Source organism: Nilaparvata lugens, chromosome 1 (assembly GCF_014356525.2).
Source record: "Nilaparvata lugens isolate BPH chromosome 1, ASM1435652v1, whole genome shotgun sequence".
NCBI classification, from domain to species: Eukaryota; Metazoa; Arthropoda; class Insecta; order Hemiptera; family Delphacidae; genus Nilaparvata; species Nilaparvata lugens.
In genome coordinates, this window is record NC_052504.1 from 30,417,061 (window position 1) to 30,431,764 (window position 14,704).

Genomic DNA, 14,704 nt, shown 5'->3' on the forward strand with positions numbered 1-14,704 from the left:
GTATTATAATTATATGGGAGAACGTCTTTAAGACGTTTGATTTTCAAGACAATTAAAATCGTCTTTAAGACAATTAATTGATTTTTTCTACAATAGAATAAATTTAATATATTATTTATTATTCATCTATTCGTGGATATGATAATGATGTCTTAAACGGTTCTAGAGATGCAGAGATATATCTAGTAATGATCAATTTTAATTTTAATCAGAACTGTTAGCTACTTTCAATAACGTAGAGTTTCTTCTACATCCAATCAATCGTTAATTCTACGAAAGTCATTCGAGAATAGAGAGGGATTTCGTAACAAGAGGATTGTAGTGGTTGTTAAAACAGTTTACTTTTGAGATGGAAATCACTAATTGGGTCGAGCGTGGATATTGCACAAGAGTACCTTTTAATTAGGCCCTCGAGGGAAAGTTTTCGAGGGAAATTAAACTTTCCCTGACTTGAATTTATCAAACGATGAAAGACTAAGTGCCGGTTGCAAAAAAGTCTGTTAAATTTTAACTGTGATTAATTCCATGAGAACCAATCAGGGAAGCCGTCTATTCAAAAAGGCCTTCTATGACTATTCTAATTTATTTCTACATTGTTGACTCTCATATGCTACAGTTCATAGCAATCATAACCAAGCAATCATTCCCTTTGTGAATGTAAAATATTGTAACGCTTGTAACTCACAATTTCCTGGAAATGAAATACCTATGAAACCCAGAGAGTAGAGATTGTAATAAAATATTGTTAATATAATGCAATGTAATGATACATTCTATACTCTCTGATGAAGCCTAGTAATAAACCTTGTATTGAGCCTCGAGCAGTAATAATCATTATTGAACAATGATAACAGCTTATCATACATTGGCCTACACGTGATTCATCCAGCCAAGAAATCATCACTTACGCAGCTTCTTGATGAACGGCAAGTTCAATAGCTAACCGAATAATGTCGAAGAGCCCCTACAAACTCCAATAATACCAAAAGTTAATAGTATATGCGGTGATATTCGTTCATGAGAATGGAATTCTGCCCTTTATTCGAGTTGAGTTGAGAAACCCACTCAAAACTCAACATTATTTGAAGATCGATGGAGTGAGTTCGCTTTGTTAGAATGTAATGTATAGCTTTCTGTTTAAATTTATACCATATTACTGACTTTATTTGAGAAGGGAGATCTTTTCCTCGTTCTCTGGAAAGCATATCACTGTTTTTACGTGTAGCTGAATAAAGTAGTAGCAAAGCAATGTAGCTAGAATACAATGTATATGAGTTGTAGTATAGTTGTTGACTATTAAGACCCAAGTTTATATAATCTATGACCTATTATCTTTAAACAAAATAAAATCTTATACAAAAGCTGTTTCTGCAGAAAGCTTCTCAAATTTTTAATTTGATCGCATTTGATCAAGAAAGAAATTTGATGCTTGATAAAGTGCAACACCAGCACGAAACATGTAGGCCACTATAAAATTTGAGTGTTAATATTTTCCAAAAAAGTATTCTTATTATAATAGGTACTGTAGTATTATACCGTGTACTTTTTTCCACTTATTAGTGGAAAAGGAGAATTTATATCCAACAACGGAAATTTAATGTTCACGTAATAAAGGAACGATAGGGAAATTTCAATGGATGAAATGGATTTCTTGGATATAGGTATTGGTGAAAAATACATACCTTTATTCAAATACATATAAATATTATTCACAAAATTCTAAGATGTGGGCAAACTATGATTTGTGTCCCAAATTCTATTAGTCAGATAGTAATAAGCTCAAATAGGTGATTGATTATATTAAATTTTAGTGTTACAATTTTTTGACTATAATTCATCGTTTTAAGTTCACCTAATAATCTATCGTACTTGCAAAAAAAACTATGAAACTAAACACTAAAGTATGAGCTACTTATAAATACAGTGGGTGGAGAATAGCAAAATGGTAGGCCTAATGTATACTAGTAGTTCTGTGAACAGTAGACCACACGCAGTATTCTCATCCACAAGTACCTGATTGAAACTATAGACCTTATGGAAATACAGCAATAGACTGGCTTCTCCACACATCTGTGTAATCACTTGTCAGCTGATTTATGATGAATAATTCTAAAGTCTGATTTTTACTGTAATATTGGCGTATGAAGGAGGCTCCTTTTTCCTTTTATGTTATCCTTGAATTGCAAAATTTCCAAAAACCTTGTATATACGTCGACGCGCAATTAAAAAGGAACATACCTGTCAAATTTCATGAAAATCTATTACTGCGTTTTGCCGTAAATGCGCAACATATAAACATTTAAACATAGAGAAATGCCAAACCGTCAACTTGAATCTTAGATCTCACTTCGCTCGGTCAATTAGAATTTATTGAAGTGGTGATGACTGTCCACACTCCTCAGTAATAGCTCTTGCAAAAACAGAAAAACTGCTTGAATGTTAAAATTTGAGAGTTTACATTCATTTAATTTAAAAAAAACAAGGTCGTTTTTTCATTGATCTAATATCAAGCTAAGCTCTTGAAAACTGTCATAAGAAAGAATCCACTTTAGTAAAATTTATCCTTTTCTAGCTTTCTATCTAAATTATTTCCTGCTTCAATTAGACTTTGTTGTAGCAAATAATGATAATCTCTGTGCGAAAATAAGAGAAAGCATCTTTAACCATAATCAATACGTGTCCTCTTTTTCCAGTAAGTCTATAATAATACATGAAAAATAATTTAAATATTAGTTAAGTAAGTATCTCGTAAGTACGGTATACTCAATATTCTAAAAAAATAAAAAAAGGTACAAATCTGTTCCAGAGAGTAGATTGAATAATTATAAAATATAGCATAGAAAATATTAATATAGTATTGCATAATTTTTCCAAAACCTGATCTCTTAAGCTGATTTTAAGTACTACAAACTACTTCCTACTTCGCTTCCTTAAAACATGTTTCATGAACTCAGCAAGTTTCTGCAACAAAATTAAAATGTATAAACTTCTTCATAGCCATAGCCAACTGGATCTACAATAACAATTTAGAAAATTTTTTATACTAGTCAAGTTCATTATTCACCAAGACGATGAAAGAGCGAATAGTTTCATAGCCGTAAATCTGATCTCGAACGGATTCCACTACAAAAATGCAGACGGTTTCTATTGGTTACAAAATTGTCTTGTTTGTCGTGTTGCTTATTTGATGATACCGATGAGAAGCAGGAGGAGGCAGATGAGTTGGAGGAGGTAGGGGGGTCGGATGAGGAGGAGTGGAGCAGCCGTGTTGCAGCCGTCGTGGCTGCAGACGCCGCAGTAGTCGAGCTGCACGTCTGACGTCATCACCAGCTTGACCGCGTCGCACGGGTTGAAGCCTTCCATCTGGTGCACCGAACAGCCTCGGCCTGTCACCTTTTCGCCCAGTACTGGCCCAAAAAATGACTCATCATTAGAATACAGTTTCAAATTTATAGATTATTGTATAAAATAGTGGAATAGGCATACAGTACGTGTAGGGATGTCAATCCCGGGACTGATGTCCAATCCCGGTATTTCGGGATTATCCAATATCAATCCCGGGATCCCGGGACTGATCCCGGGATTGGTAAAAATCAGTTTCATGCATTTTTAACCAATTTGTTCCTCACAATTACATGTTCAGTAACAGTGTGTGTAGATAAAAAAGGGCTCATTATAGAGGGAGAGGATATTATTGAAATGAAACATTACTTAGGAAAAATATTAAAATTAAACATTCTATTCCTATAAATGTTTTCAAGATTAGGAGTAACTTTTTTCAAAAGCTGTACCACTACTAAATGAAATTTTGTAGAGCCAACTGTATTATTCACTTCAACTAGCTATTCTACTTATGATAGAGAAAGAGAAGATATATGATGAATCATTAGACAGATGAGAGAGTTAATAGATGGTGCTTGTTTATTTCTGATTTCTGAAGTCTTTTCAAAGTCTGAGTGCATTTCAAGGAACATCAGCACTATTGCAAATATTGCGCCGTCTAGACCAGTGAATATAGATTGTAATAAAGAATAGAATTATTAATATGAAATAGAATTTTTAATATAGAATGCAATTTTTAATATAGAATAGGATTCTTGAGTATGGAATTAAATTTATTTTCTCACTGGTGTAGACTGGTAATTGTGGTGCTGTGTAAACAGAAACAAACGTAGAGGCTTGAAAACGATGTTGAACTGATCAACAACCATTCTGAGAATGATGCGAACCCATTATGTGAATTCTATTTAGCCAGTACAGAGTACAGTATATTATGTATATGCAACTGAAGGCTGTGCCTGTAGAATAAATTAGTCAAACACTAAGGCTCAACTCACACTTACGCGACTCAGGTCGAGAAGAGGCTCGACTCTAGTAGAGAGCATGTGTTTCCAAATGGTGACACTCAGACCAGTCGATTCTAGTCTCTGCGACCTCACCATTCTATGCCCTCGACTAGAGTCGAGTCTCTTCTCGACCTGAGTCACATGTGAGTTGAGCCTTAGAACAATAAATTAGTCATGCAAAACTCATATTCATCACTGTAGATGAATTCTATATTGAATTGTTTTTGGAAAAATGCTATTCACAATTTCAGGCTTTCTAATTCCGAAAATCCCGGGATTGACGCTGAGAAATCCCGGTATTGTTAGGTATCAAAAATGGACCGGGATCCCGGGATTGACATCCCTAAGTACGTGGTAGTACAATACAAGTGGTAGGTATACGTCACCCGCATCAAATAAAAAGTCATACTATTATTTTTCATTCTATTCTAATGTGTATTCTTTATCCACGATAAAATGTAAAGAAATCATCCTATTATAAAGAACAAAAACTACGGACTATCATCTTCACGTCCATTAGTGGATGAATACATTGTTTCCAAGAGCTAGAAGGAAGTCACAGTATTTAGAAGTCAAACTTTGTATGCTCAATAACGTTTTATAGAACGATAAGCTTAATTTGATCCACTGGGCTATTCGTTTGATTAAAAACATGTGTGTGTAGTGTGTATCATCCTTAGTAAAAAAGGAAAGAAAACGTACGATAAGCTAATGTGTGTAGCATATTCAACAAATTGAATGACAAGTGTCCCAACAACTTTTTATCACATAATGAAACACTGGTATTCGTTCCTACATTTATTTTCCTATCTCTAGGAATCTCCACATACAAATGAAGAGTTGGTTACAGTATTATTAATTTCCAGTAAATAATGTTTACTATTTGATAGACTCGACTGCTAGATTTGTTTAAGATTGAGTAGGATATATAAATTATAATAGTAAACTTCTCATTATCAGTCACATGAAGCAGAGGTGTCCATTCGCCCAACCCCAAAGACGCACCACCCTGATATCTTAATATTAGTAAAATAACCGCCCCGCGCAAATAAGACACCCTCGAAAAAAAGGTGGTCCGTCGTAAGTTTAAGCACTACTGACACTTTTTTGGACCCCCACCAAAAATTGTTTTTGAAACATCCTCCTCCGAATTCTGCGTCTCCACCCCCCTCTATGGGCACCCATGCAGGAAGCAATCAGATCGGCCTATTCTATGCTAGCTGATGGTTCCAATGAATATTAGTGTATCCTCTCTTGTTTGGAATAATATTTACAATTCTGCATTCAGGTTTCAAGTAACAGAAAACCCCTATAAAATTGATCATCAGTATCACTTTATCATATCATTGAGGAAAGATACTGTTAGTACTATTATTTTTATAGTACCATTGCATAATAATTATTCGTCTCTGCTAATACTGCTAGTGGATACGTCTAGATACTAAACAATCAATACTAAACCAATCGATTGAGCCTAGTTACGAAGGAACCAAGGATTGATCAGATATTTCCCAGTAATAGATGTGAATGCTAAGTAAGGTACAGATGAAAATTAATGGAAAATTTTATTTATTCAAATGCCAATTAATGAATAATAACTATTAAAATAGAATCCAAATTAAATGCTGTAAATCATCCCGAAGACTTCTGCTACTGCAAATATTGACAGGGTAAACAGCTAGATGGAAATTCGACGAGAACTACTATCCAAAAACTATTTGCCAGCCCGGGAGAGCATTTAATTTGAATTTCATTTAATAATAATTATTCATTAATTAGCATTTGAAAGAATGAGATTTATCATTAATTTCTATCTGTAGACTGGCTGGCCGCTATGGCTTCGTATAAAAGCGCTGCTATACAAACATTGTCAGTTTGGCTTTTGGGCAAGCATACCTGGCTAGCAATTAGGAGGTAGGAGTCAATTCCCAGGCTTGCAAATAATTTTATAGATAGATAGTAGCTATAATAAATATATAATTTTTGAGATAGTAGCTGTCATCGAATTTCCATTTAGCTAGATGTTAACCCAGTTGTCAATATCTGCAGTTGCAGAAGTGTACGGGGTGATTTACAGTACTTAATTTGTATTTTTGTTCAATAATAATTATTTATTGAGTAAGATCTTACAAGTGAGATCGATCTTCTGGCAAGAGGTGGGTATGGTGGAGGTGACGCTGTGCGCGAGGATGTCGGACTTGTCGTGGGCGGGGGCCTGGCCAAGCTTGGTCATGAGGTTGGCGACCGTCTCCAGGGCCTCGCGCACCCCATTGTCCTGCTCACAGTCAACTGTTGCCAGTGCACCGCCAATGCCGCTGCTGTTGCTGGCCGACTGGAAGGGGTCCAGGCAGCGCGGGTCTTGCCGTGAGTTGCACACGTAGCACCTGATGCCTTCGCCTGCAACAAATTCACACCCAAAATAGGCTGTAGGACGAAATTATGCTATTTATAGGCAATGATGACAGTTTAATCCAAATAATGAAAAGATGTCATGTTGAACGTACTTCATCCAGCGCTTCCAGAATAAAGTACTCAGGAGTTGTGTAGACGATCCTTTGTACATCAGGAATTCGGATCTCCACCGCGAGTGGCGACATTTATTAGTGAAATCCAAATATTTGCAGAAAAAAATGAGGAAAACTCCATCAATATGTGAACATGGAAGCAATCTAGCTGCTCAACGTGCATGGAGTAAGAAGACTTCAACGCAACAACGCAGAAAGCCTGATGAATTAGTTTAGTGCTTAAGTGTTCAAATGGATGTGCAAAAACAGAGTATCCTTTTATGTGAATAACCTTCAATTCAATCCATTATAGAAGACTGAACCAATTTGGCTTACCTTCACAAACAATATTATTACCAATTCAAGTTAAAATAAATAGCTTATCAGTCTTCAACTAGGTGCTCTAAAAATCATAAGAAAAATGTTTAACGTGAACTGAGCCTCATTATACTGCATATTTTTCATTTGTGTTTTCAATTTAAATGCTTACAAATACTCTATTTCTCCTAGGGATTCTTTAAGATCCTGTATGATTTCTGTGATTAATGTTGTGTAGGTAATGGAAAGCATGATAATGAGTGATAAGCGTTCCGAATCGCCGGGAAATGAATCTCATTTGAAGCAGCTAGTAAATATATTACGCTGTGATGAACTGACCTCTGTAGCTGCCACCCTTCTAAAGCAGTAAATGAGAACAAAGCGATTTTCTAATATGTGAATGACCTACAGTAATATAGCAATGAAAATAAAAATAATTATTATAAGCTGGAGCATAGGAGCAGCGTAATGAATGTGGGGTGGATAGACGACTATAAGTTTGTTTTGTAAATAATGCATGTTGTTGATATACTAGCTATTTGAAATTATTTATTCATATTTAACATTGTAACAAAACACATTCGTTTTAAATTCAGGAGTGTTCACATGTTAAGATACAGACTTTGCAGTTATTGAGGTTCTTGTGGATCACCAAAACAAGAAGTTCTATAGGATTTCTGACGATTTTTTGGCGATTCAAGATGCCCAATATTGTAGTATTGGGTGGCTGGGTGCCGAATTTAGGGTTACAGGGGGTTGAGGGTAACCCTGTTGAATCGAAGAACGAAGAATATTCATGGGGCGGATTTTCGGTAAATATCATAATGTAAACCCTTATACGTTATTACTACAGAATCAATTTATAAATTTCAGCTCTTATTTTTCAATAATCCTGTCTGAGTAATCAACAAAGGATTCACTTAGCAACAATAAAAGACTCACAAAGAAACAACAAAACAGCTAATGCTCACTTTAACTTCATCTCTCAGAGCAATTCACTTCGAAAAACAAATTATGTTTAATGGATGAAAGGGAATTGGGGTGAAGATACTTTCCAAGCTACTGCTGTATGGAGTCGAAACAGTCGCATCTACATAATCGCGTAGAAAGCAACTGCATAAAAATTCAGAATGTTTAGGGAGGTAGCAGCAACTGAGCTCTTGGCAGTGATGTAGTTTGGATGGAGAGAAGATGAATTTTTGATGAGAGGGCCTCTACTAGTGCTCTGCGTTGAAGAGGAAAAGCCAGCCTTAATGAAAAGGCGTTGAGTTGCCGAGTGCTCCGCTTCTGCTGCTTGGCTTGCCTGCTGATGCTGACTCGCCTTTACTTCTCATCCATCGCATCGCAGCTTCTATTCACAGCTCACAACTCGAATTGACCGAGAACGAATCCAAGTTATGATTAGGTGGGGTCGCCTTTCCGCCTAAGCTACTGCTCTGAATTGAGTGCATGAAATACGTAAAGTCTGATAAATATGAATTGTGCAGACAAAACGTATGGTGGAGATATGCTTATGTTAATGCTAATGTCAATGGATTAATTAAGCCTGAATTGAGTGATGAATTGATTAATTAAAAATTTCAACTATGTTGTAGTTTTGACGCTGTGTATCTTTCTAAATATTTAAAAACCAATTACTTTTCTTGACGAAATGAGGAATGCATATCACTTCTGAATAATTCAACCCTACAAGCTCAAGTGTATTTTGTGACATACATTTTGTTTCAATAAGCACACGTCTTGGATGAGGATATAATACATTTTTCAATAATGTTATTTTCTACTTTAGAAAAATATACTCTACTAAAAGTTCTACTGGCTTCTCAAATACGATTTTTTCTTGAGTGATACTCTAGTCTAATGTATATATTAATTCCATGAATTGGCAACAATTTATTGTCATGAGATCAGTAATTTATCGGCTATTTTGTATTACTTGTAACTTGTATTGATTTTGTAGTAGAGATTTGAGCAGTGATACAAATCATTTAGAAGGGGATACGACGTCAAGTGAGTATAATCAGAGAAAATAAAAAAAAATAAATGAAAAGAAGTAAAAAATAGAAGTATTCAATTCTATTGTTTCTGGCTTCAATCGTAAAGGCATGCAAAATGGCAAAGATTATTCATTTTGGTCAGCACTGAGTGTCGAAACGTAATCTTCTATTTGAGAAAATATATCACAAAGGCATTCGCAATCTCTATTGAAGGAACTTCTTATAGGAGAAGATGGAGGGAAACTTAATATTTCGAGTATTGTGGTATCATGTAACGGGTTTAATAAAGTATTAAGAGAGATGGGGCGGAGATTATCAATTAATCTATACACTCCGTATCATGATTGAATGCAGTATGATTAATCCAATTCAGCAATTTTCAGAGAGTGAATTGGCTTTCGGAATTGGTCGATAAAGTTTGTACTTGATGCGGTAAGTAATTAATTTTACGTGCATGTGCTATAATATTGAGGAGACATCAGATACCGATTCCATCATTAGAGGCTCACATGAGAGTGTTTGATACATCGCTAATTATGAAGGTCTCAGAGCTCAAGCTAAAAAGGGAGCTCTCGAGAATCTATAGATATCCATATCTTACATTGCGTAAGGGATATCGAGTTATTTATAATTCTCCATTCACTAAACAAAAGTCCCTATTCTGTGTCACACTGCTGATAATGAATTATTATAATTAGCGAATGGCATAAGTATAACACACATCTACGAGGCAAATATTGTGGTCGAACGATAATGAATATCGCATTACAATGGGTTGGGGGAATTGGATTTTGCAATGAAAGCGAATAATAATAAATTGTTGTTCACAGAGTTGTGTGGAAATTGCAACTCTGGTGAATGAAGTGATTACATCGTATTATTTGCTGGTATTGAAGGGGCAGCAAAAGCGAGCCGAGCCTTTCCAGTTTCCACTCATTCATTACTCTACTCTCTACTGCCTGCCTCACCAACATTGAAAAACTTTCGCGTCTATTCCAAATCTATTATTTGTTCTTTGAATAGTGACGACTGCTATAATAACACTCTCTATTGAGTATTTGCGGAGGATTGAAAGCATTTTCATTCATTTTCCTATTTTTATAGGTTAGAGATGATAGTTCTTAGGTTGAAATATGTGAACCAAATGAGTTTTACCCAGTGAGGATAGAATGTAATTATTGCGAGTAGATTGATTATACATTCAACAAATTACATTCAATACTCACTGGTTTTACCATGACCCCGCTAAATACTGGTTATGTGAAGCTTCACGGAGAGATTGGAACTCCATTGTTCCCTTTTTTCTACAAATAATGCATTTTTCATGCAAACGTAGCTACTTCTACTAGGCCTACTACTTGTTGGATGAGTAGGCTCACTCATCAGAAGTGGCGAGTTTTGAAACGTGAATGAAAATCCTCTTTCGCTGATTATTATTAGTCCATGATGATTGAGGAAATTAAAAACCATTGCACAGTTCTACCTCTCTAGTCTCTATGATTATAAATTATGTTGCTTCTTGTAATAACTTAATTCATTGAAAAAAAATCGGATTCCAAAAATAACTTAAAATCTACCAAAGTTACAATTGTGTGGTGTTATATTTCAACAAAGTTTTGTGAGTAAGGAATTTAGGATTTATAGTTCACAGTAGCTTGTATAAGAATATCACCAATATGGAGGAATCAAATTTTCTATTTCATACAATGGAGGAGTATTTCATATCATGGAGAAGTGAAATTTGTAGCTTTGTTAGCTTAGATCTCTGTGAGTCGTTGTTGGTGAGAAATATCATGAGAGAAAGAGAGAGAGAGAGTGATAGAGAGGAAGAGAATGCTCGAGGCTGATGAAAAGTGAAGTGCAGCGGATTCTTGGGAAATTGAAGTCTTCTGTTTTCCTTCCATTTTCTTCAAAAGCTCTGAGATTGTTTCATATTTTCTTACTCATATAACATGTTCTATAGTTTTGCTCTAACAAATAAATTTCGTCCTTGAGAAATTGGATTTTCGATTGAGAACTGCAAAGACTCAACGGTCTACACAGAAAAGAATGTTTTGACGAAAAGTATTTTCAGATCTTGAAATTTGGGAAACGGAAGAATCTTTAACAAGATTGAACGTTTTTGGGCTCTTACTAAGGTACAGGATCTATATCATCTTCAATTATGATTTATTTATTCTACTTGAATATAAATGAGAGCTCGTAATTTTCATTATTAATGCTTTGAAATGAAGGGAGCAAAGTGTGATAAAAAATTGAATCAGTTGAAAAGTACAGGAGAATAGGAAATACGATGGGCTCCGTAATTACATCTTTCAACACTAAATCTCTCAACTTCCCATCTTCTTGATTAGATTAAAGTCTGGCATCCAAGACGAAATGAAATCCTTTCCAGCATTGATAGAAATATCATGATTGAATGAGTTGGTTCAAAGCTGAAACGAAGCATTTTAAGAGCGCAAATTGTGGAACGTTGCTCAGCTTCTAGAAATTCGTTGGAAGACGAGACTAGAAAATTTGATTATTATTTGCAATTGAGATCTACTTGTAATAACTGAGGATTCATCACAAAATTATAAAAGAGATTTTAATTTTTTATTAGATGAGATTAAATTTTTTTCAAATTTTAAAATTCATTCTTCTTTGGTAGTTCCACCATAGAGAAACAATAGCGCAAGTAGATATCACATGTTTTAGGGAATTTATGTCGCAACTTTTACTGTTATCTCAACAGTAAATTTTTACTGTTTTGTTGGGGTGAGAGTGTAAGAGCGGCACAATTTGAGAGACTACCAGCGTCACACAGCTGCATGTGAAAGAACTACGTCAACTATCGGCTTGGGATAACAGTAAAAGTTGCGACATAAACGCCCTATACCATGGGATATCCACTTATGCTATCGTTTCTCTATGGTTCCACTATCCCGTTTCAACTGGACGGTATTTACGGCGCTTAGACGGCATTTTTGGCACCTGATTTCAACACTTTTCTACAGACGGATGCCGTAGTCAGTCTATTGAATAATATACATTTATTGAAATGGATAAATCTGTTATTTCATTCAATAGATGAGGACTGAAATAAAATTGTACTTCTGGCTGCTATACAGAGATAGCCATAAATCTGATCTGATCTGAAGAATTGGATAAGGGTAGGATACAAAGAACAAATCAAGTCAACCGGAACAAATCAAATATTGTGTTGATGTCTCAGAGAATGGATGCCATACACTTTCTTCCTCTTTGAATAAACAATAAATCAATAATCAACATTCACCACAGTTTCTAGAAACCACAACATAAATTTATGACCAGGTACAAGAAATTGATGGAGTCTGGAATAAGCCGATTGATTCTGGATGCATTTGAATGTTATTACAGAATGTAAATCAATGTAGGACTGCAATATCTCAATTTTAAAAATAACATTTTGATGGAGGTGTTTTTATATTCAATATCCTTTCATTTTATAAATTGAGAGATTTCATAAATCCTTTTAAATGAGTAGGCCTACAAATTATGAATATGTCTCTCTCATGGGCCCCTGTTCTTCACAGAAAATAAATTCACAGAAAATACAGTTCATACAAAATCTCTAATCAAGTTTAATGTTAATCGGAGAGTTACAATACTGAAAAAATCAAGCACTTCCAAGCAAGCACAATACAAGTTTCAACAATCTTATTTTGTTGTGCAGAAGAGTTATGTATTGAGTATTGAGAGTTTACTATCGTTCGATGTCTCTCATTTTACTCAGTTTCATTACTCCTGGTAATGGAACTCTCTTAATTGAAATAATTAATTTTTTACCGTGAAGCAATAAATTTTTTCAACAGCATTTGTTTATTGGAAAATTTGTTCGAGTGTGTATCGAAATGTGTGTTCCCAGTACAGAATCCAGCATGTCAGACGAAATCCCCGGAGTGACGTGCTTTGCATCGAAGCTGTTACGAAATTTTTAAACACACAGAGTTTGTGCTTACCAAGCAGGGGCGCAGAGGAAAGCAGCAGGAAATAAGCGGCGAAGCGCTCTTGAGCAGTCATCGCAGAACGGCTTTGTGAAGTTGAAAACTGTGAAGTTTCAGCTAGATTTGCCGACGCGGCGTGGAAACTTGGCGCTGCGTCATCGGGAGAAGCGCGAAGCTAACTGAGAGGAGCGCGCTTTGCTACCCCACTGGTCGAGCGCTCTTTCAGTATCACGTCACGCTTCTCTCCTCCCCAAACACGACGTGATCCGCTCTCACTGTCACGCAGCCAACAAGGGTCGCCCACTTCTCTCCACCTTTCCCGTCTTTCACTATAACCGACAGCTCGGCCCAACTTCATTTAAATGTAATTAGAGGAAAATGAGGAGTGGATCACGTGAGAAGGCGGTGAGTCTCAGAATTTTCCATTGACTGGGTGAAGAGAAATTGACGAAGTGGACTCCAATATTAATGACGAGATTGATTGATTGCATTGAAACAAGATGTAAGAATGTGATGGAATAATAAATTATAGTAGGCCGTGAGTCTCAGAATCTGTGAGAGTTTTCTATTGACTGGATGAAGAAAAAATAACGAGGTGGACTCCAATATCAACGACAGGATTGATTGATTTCGTGGAAACAAGGGTGATAAAGAGATGGAATAATTATCTTTAAATCTTCATAGATGAATGAAGGAACCTTGAATATTGTTGAAAAATTTGGACCTTGACTATCAGCTACACTCTATGGCTTCGAAAATAATGTAGAAAGAATAAATAAAGACGATAGGGGCAATGCAAATACAATATATACACAATCCTGCATCCATTTTTGAACACTGGATCACAGATCCCTTGTTTACTTGGTCTATGAGTCTATGCATGGATCGTGTTTTTTTCAAATTCATTTGCAATGCAACCCCAAACCAAATGCAGATATAAATACAGAACATGAATATGAATCACAATGGTGATAAATTACAGTTTTCCTTAGGGTCGTTTGTACAGTGAAAGGTTAAACTGAATTCAATCAACTGGTGGTTTAAACTCAAAATGAGCCACATTATAAACTACAAGACTTGGTATGGATTTGATCCAGTTAAAAATGAAATTTCGTTTGCAGTGGGAAAACAGCACTTAATAGCTTCAAGTAATTCCCAAGTAAATAGAGTTTCTAAATTAAAATTACTGAAACGTTATCTAAAGTGAGTGAATGATCTTAAATTAATAGTTGATTAATAAACAAGCAATTAGCAAATACCCAAATACAGATGTAGATGAAAGATTTTAAAAATTCGGACTACGTGGTTTTTATATTGGCTCTAAATATTTTTCTGATTCTTACTTATTAATAAATAATCACTATAGAATTGGATTGAATTGAAATTCAAAGTGTTCTATTGTGAATCCTATCCTGAATACTGTGAACGTAACTTAAATAATGGATAGAGTCTCTAGTCTCTAGGGATATGTGTATTCCATTCCGAGTAATTTCAGCAAATTGATCAACAACCCCTATTATAAGCGAATACATGGCCAGGAATCCAGTTAATGATAGCGGTTTCACATTTAG

The 14,704-nt window shown here is 35.4% G+C and overlaps 1 protein-coding gene across 1 annotated transcript; it reads right to left on the reverse strand.

Annotated features, from left to right (window-relative positions):
- Positions 1 to 1,647: 1,647 nt before the first annotated feature.
- Positions 1,648 to 13,349, reverse strand: LOC111050692. The gene is made up of 3 exons (XM_022337040.2): positions 13,149 to 13,349; positions 6,477 to 6,743; positions 1,648 to 3,407 (listed from the first exon to the last, which is right to left on the reverse strand). Exons 1-3 carry the CDS (start codon positions 13,207 to 13,209, stop codon positions 3,181 to 3,183), a joined length of 555 nt encoding a protein of 184 aa, XP_022192732.1. The 5' UTR covers positions 13,210 to 13,349; the 3' UTR covers positions 1,648 to 3,180.
- Between the last annotated feature and the right edge of the window lie 1,355 nt (positions 13,350 to 14,704).

Bases quoted from the DNA above. Each gene is read 5' to 3' on its own strand.
- LOC111050692 (XM_022337040.2), bottom strand. From the start codon at position 13,209: ATGACTGCTCAAGAGCGCTTCGCCGCTTATTTCCTGCTGCTTTCCTCT. The intron at 6,744-13,148 runs GTAAGCACAAAC...AATTTGTTGCAG, and splicing joins TTCCTCTGCGCCCCTGCTTG to GCGAAGGCATCAGGTGCTAC. The intron at 3,408-6,476 runs GTAAGATCTTAC...TTTTTGGGCCAG, and splicing joins CCAGAAGATCGATCTCACTT to TACTGGGCGAAAAGGTGACA.